Source organism: Lepidothrix coronata, unplaced genomic scaffold, assembly GCF_001604755.1.
Source record: "Lepidothrix coronata isolate B3197 unplaced genomic scaffold, Lepidothrix_coronata-1.0 Scaffold479, whole genome shotgun sequence".
Lineage (NCBI taxonomy): Eukaryota > Metazoa > Chordata > Aves > Passeriformes > Pipridae > Lepidothrix > Lepidothrix coronata.
In genome coordinates this window covers 7,156-11,450 of record NW_016690659.1, presented here as the reverse complement: position 1 = coordinate 11,450, position 4,295 = coordinate 7,156, and the positions used below count along the sequence as shown (strand labels likewise).

The following is a 4,295-nucleotide window of genomic DNA, read 5'->3' as shown; positions in this document are numbered from 1 at the left end:
ATGTACCTGACAGAATGGAACCGACACGTAGAAATTCCAGCATAAAAGTCAAAGATTAAGTTTTTCATTTTATTTTGAACTCCAGAGGGCTCTTTGCATTAAGAAGTCCTTTCTTTACATCATACCACATCCTTGATTTATGTCTATACCTGTATAATGCTATCCTGTTCCCATCTGCATTCATCTACTTTCTTCTGAAGTTCACTTTCCTGCTGGGACAGTCGGAGTTTATGGACATCCCAGAGGGCCATGGCCTCCTGAAAATAGCTGTACAAGCCTTAACAGTGCTGCTCATGCTCTTTAGAGAGACTTTAAGGAGATGGCTAAAGAAAAATATTTAAGTGACTAAGTTATTTTTAAACTGCTGGAAGGTGAAATGAAGGAATAAGAGGATATGTAACATGACAAAAGGCTGCCTGGAAGTACACTGTCAGTATTCAACACAGTGAGAGGAAAAAGCCATCCAAGTAAACTGGATAAAAACGTGGATTTTTATTCTACAAGCTGAGAGTATCAAAACTTCTGCTTATTCTTCTGATACTGTAAAGCACAGAATCACCAAGTTCTGCCATCTATCATTTTAGGAATGACTGCCCAGTCATTTTCTTGTACAGAATAATAAAAGATGAGACTGAAAGAAATTTGGGAGATCATTTAAACCTATTCCTCTGCCTCTAGGCAGGTTGGGCTACACAAAATTCATCCCTGACATATATATTTATATTACAAATATAAATTATGATATAAATATATTTATGTTACAAATGTAAACCACATCATTACGAACTCTTCTCCTTGAATCACACCAAGCTTCTTTTCTTTGTGGTGTTCACTCACACCGTGGATCTCATTCTAGTGTGACATCAAGAGCCTCAGATGCAGATGGCACTGCAGGTGGGAGGGCAGAAAGAACAGACTAATACCAGGGAGTAGTAAAAATACATGTGATAAACGTACATCCATATGCTCCAGTTCTTCTTCGAGCCTACGTTCTAGTTTCTCAGTCATGTGAAGCATGTCAGAGTGCACAATTTCAACATCTTTTACCGTGTAAACATTCATATCCAGCAGGCTCATCTAAACAAAAAAATGCCAAGTTATTGACATGCATATAACAAAAACTGTGTGGCTTTTAGCGAGTATGGGTTAACAACTGCTGGTGTTTTTTCTTGTGAGGGACAGAGAAAGATTCAACCCCCCATATCTCACATTCTGGAAACAGTACAATACTATTGGAGGTAAGGAAAGAAATGGAGTCAGAGAGGTGGAATTTCTTTCCCAAAAGAAGACACTCAGCACAAAGGCTGAGTGTCCTTGCATCCTCCACATAAATGTAGGACAATACTTCCTTCATTACTGCCATTTGTTACGGCTTTTACACATTTCAAGTACAAATACCACAGCAACTTCTCTAATGGAATAAGACAGAGGTTAAAAAGTAATTTCACTTGTTGTCTCAATGTCTGGTGGATCCTCAAACATTTTTTACTGTAGTGACACTGTACCATCAACAATCCTTCCAAGAAGTCCCAAAGCTGTGACGCTCACCTTGCAGACCTGCACTTTTTCCTGACATTTGCCCAGGACCAGCTCATACTTGCTGCGCATTTTCTTCACGCACTCTGCATTGTGGGTGTCTGGAGAACATGGAGCAGACCACAGTCAGCATTCCTGTATTTCCCAGTGCAGTGTGAAATGGAAATGTGACAGAAGCCCTGTGCTGAATCTCAGCACAGGAACAGATCCCAGTGGGCCTGCACTTGTGCGACACAACCAATCAATTACAGAAGATTTTTTAATACAAATCTGTTTATCATTATGCTTAAAAGTAGCAAGTTACTTACAATTGCTACCAACTTCTTTGCTACTATACAGGCTACAAATATCAGAACAGGATGTGCTCTGGAGTAAAAGAAGGTAGACACACAGAGGGAAGGCACTGTATAGGACTCAGAGAAGGACAACATCTCCAACACTTTTCCTCTCCTTCTCCAAAAGGTAAAAAGGAGTATTTTTGTACGACTAAGAACTGCTCCATGTCAAAATTAACCTTCTGTCTCCCCCAGATTAATTCTAACCAAGACAGTTCCTGCTAGATCTCACCATGCACAAGTGCCTGTGCTGGCCAAAGGGAGGTGATGCCCTCAGAAAACTTCTTTGGGTCCTACTGCCAGCTGAAACCAACTGAGAAGGTATGTGAAAACACATGGAACAAAGAAAAGAGCAAACACGCACTTTCAAAGCAACTGCCTGCTTCGTTGCTGCCTGGAAATAAAAGAAAGAATTGCCTGAATTCCAGATTGTTTTTATGATTTCCCAACTTACCTAAACTTTGGTTTAAATTCTCCACAGTTCTGTACCATTCATTTATCTCAGACTTCATGTCTGTTGGAGGCAACAAGGTGCTATCAAAATAGGAAACAAGAGTCAAGTATCTTAACATATAAACCAGTCAGTTGTTAAAAGATAAAATTATCAGAGTTCCCATGCACTTTATTTTATTTACTGCCATCTCAGCAATGAAAATAAACCAAGGAGACTGCTGTTGTTCAAGGCCTTGAACAACTTCGTGGCACAAGCTAATTGTAAGGTCCATTGTGCTTTTTAGCAAGTCAGCTTGATATTCCCTATGATCAGAGCTGAGTTCTTCCTTAGTTTTGCTACATATTGCAAGATAGATACATCTACCCTTGAAACACAATGGTAGAGGTCATACATAGGGGTGAGAAAGATGATGATGGGAGGAAGATGATGTGGGCAGGAGTCGCTGGCCCCTTGCCCTACAGCAGGGCATGCACAGACTGTTGCTATCAGGTGATGAACAGGCANTGTGATGTCACAGAGGAGGATGTGATGTCATAGGAGAGTTGTGATGTCACAGAGGAGGATGTGTTGTCATAGGAGACATGCGATGTCACAGCTGTGCTGTGATGTCACAGAGGTGGATGTGATGTCATAGGAGGCATGGAATGTCTCAGAAGACGATGTGGTGTCAAAGAGGAGGATGTGATGTCATAGGAGACGTGCGAAGTCTCAGAAGAGGATGTGGTGTCACAGGGGAGCTGTGATGTCACAGGGGAGGATGTGATGTCATAAGAGATATGCGGGGTCACGGAGGAGAATGTGATGTCATGGAGGAGGATGTTATGTAACATGGAGCTGTGATGTCACAGATGACGATGTGATGTCACAGAGGAGGATGTAATGTTACCAAAGAGGATGTGATGTCATAGGAGATATGCGATTTCACAGGGTGGATCTGATGTCACAGAAGAGGATGTGATGTCATAGGAGGCATGCGATGTCACAGAGGTGGATGGGATGTCACGGGGGAGCTGTGATGTCACAGAGGAGGATGTGATGAAACAGGAAATATGTGATGTCACGGGGGGATGTGATATCACAGAGGAGGATGGGATGTCATAGGAGGCATGGAATGTCTCAGAAGAGGACTTGATGTCTCAGAGGAGGATGTGATGTCACAGAGGAGGATGTGATGTCATAGGTGACATGCGATGTCACAGAGGAGGATGTGACGTCACAGATGACGATGTGATGTCACAGAGGAGGATGTGATGTCACAGAGGAGGATGTGATGTCACAGGGGAGGATGTGTTGTCACAGGGAGTTCTTATGTCACAGAGGAGCATGTGATGTCAGAGAGGAGGATGTGATGTTACAGAAGAGGATGTGGTGTCATAGGAGGCAAGAGATATCACAGAGGAGGATGTGATGTCACAGGAAAGATGTGATGTCACAGAGAAGGATGTGATGTCCACCAATGGATGTGATTTCACAGACGAGTATGTTATGTCACAGAGGAGGATGTGATGTCACAGGGCAGCTGATATGTCACACTGGAGGATATGATGTCACAGGGCACCTGATATGTCGCACTGGACGATGTGTTGTCACAGGGCAGATGATATGTCACACTGGAGGATGTGATGTCACAGAAGAGGGTGTGATGTCACAGAGGAGAATGTGATGTCATAGGAGATATGCGATGTCACAGAGAGGATGTGATGTCACAGAGGAGGATGTGATGTCATAGGAGACATGCGATTTCACAGGGGAGCTGTGATGTCATAGAGGAGGATGTGATGTCATAGGAGGCATGCGATGTTAGAGGGAAGCTGTGATGTCACAGAGGAGGATCTGATGTCATAGGAGATATGCGATGTCACAGAGAGGATGTGATGTCACAGAGGAGGATGTGATGTCATAGGAGACATGCAATTTCACAGGGGAGCTGTGATGTCATAGAAGAGGATGTGATGTCATAGGAGGCATGC

The 4,295-nt window shown here is 43.0% G+C and overlaps 1 protein-coding gene across 1 annotated transcript in view; it reads right to left on the bottom strand.

Annotated features, from left to right (window-relative positions):
• The window catches only part of LOC108510102 (coiled-coil domain-containing protein 180-like), a 22,022-nt gene extending 19,579 nt beyond the window's left edge, over window positions 1-2,443 (bottom strand). Inside the window, 4 exon segments of the mRNA XM_017839792.1 lie at window positions 150-323; window positions 958-1,077; window positions 1,549-1,637; window positions 2,326-2,443. Of these exon segments, the coding sequence (XP_017695281.1) occupies window positions 150-323; window positions 958-1,077; window positions 1,549-1,637; window positions 2,326-2,443 (501 nt within the window).
• Between the last annotated feature and the right edge of the window lie 1,852 nt (window positions 2,444-4,295).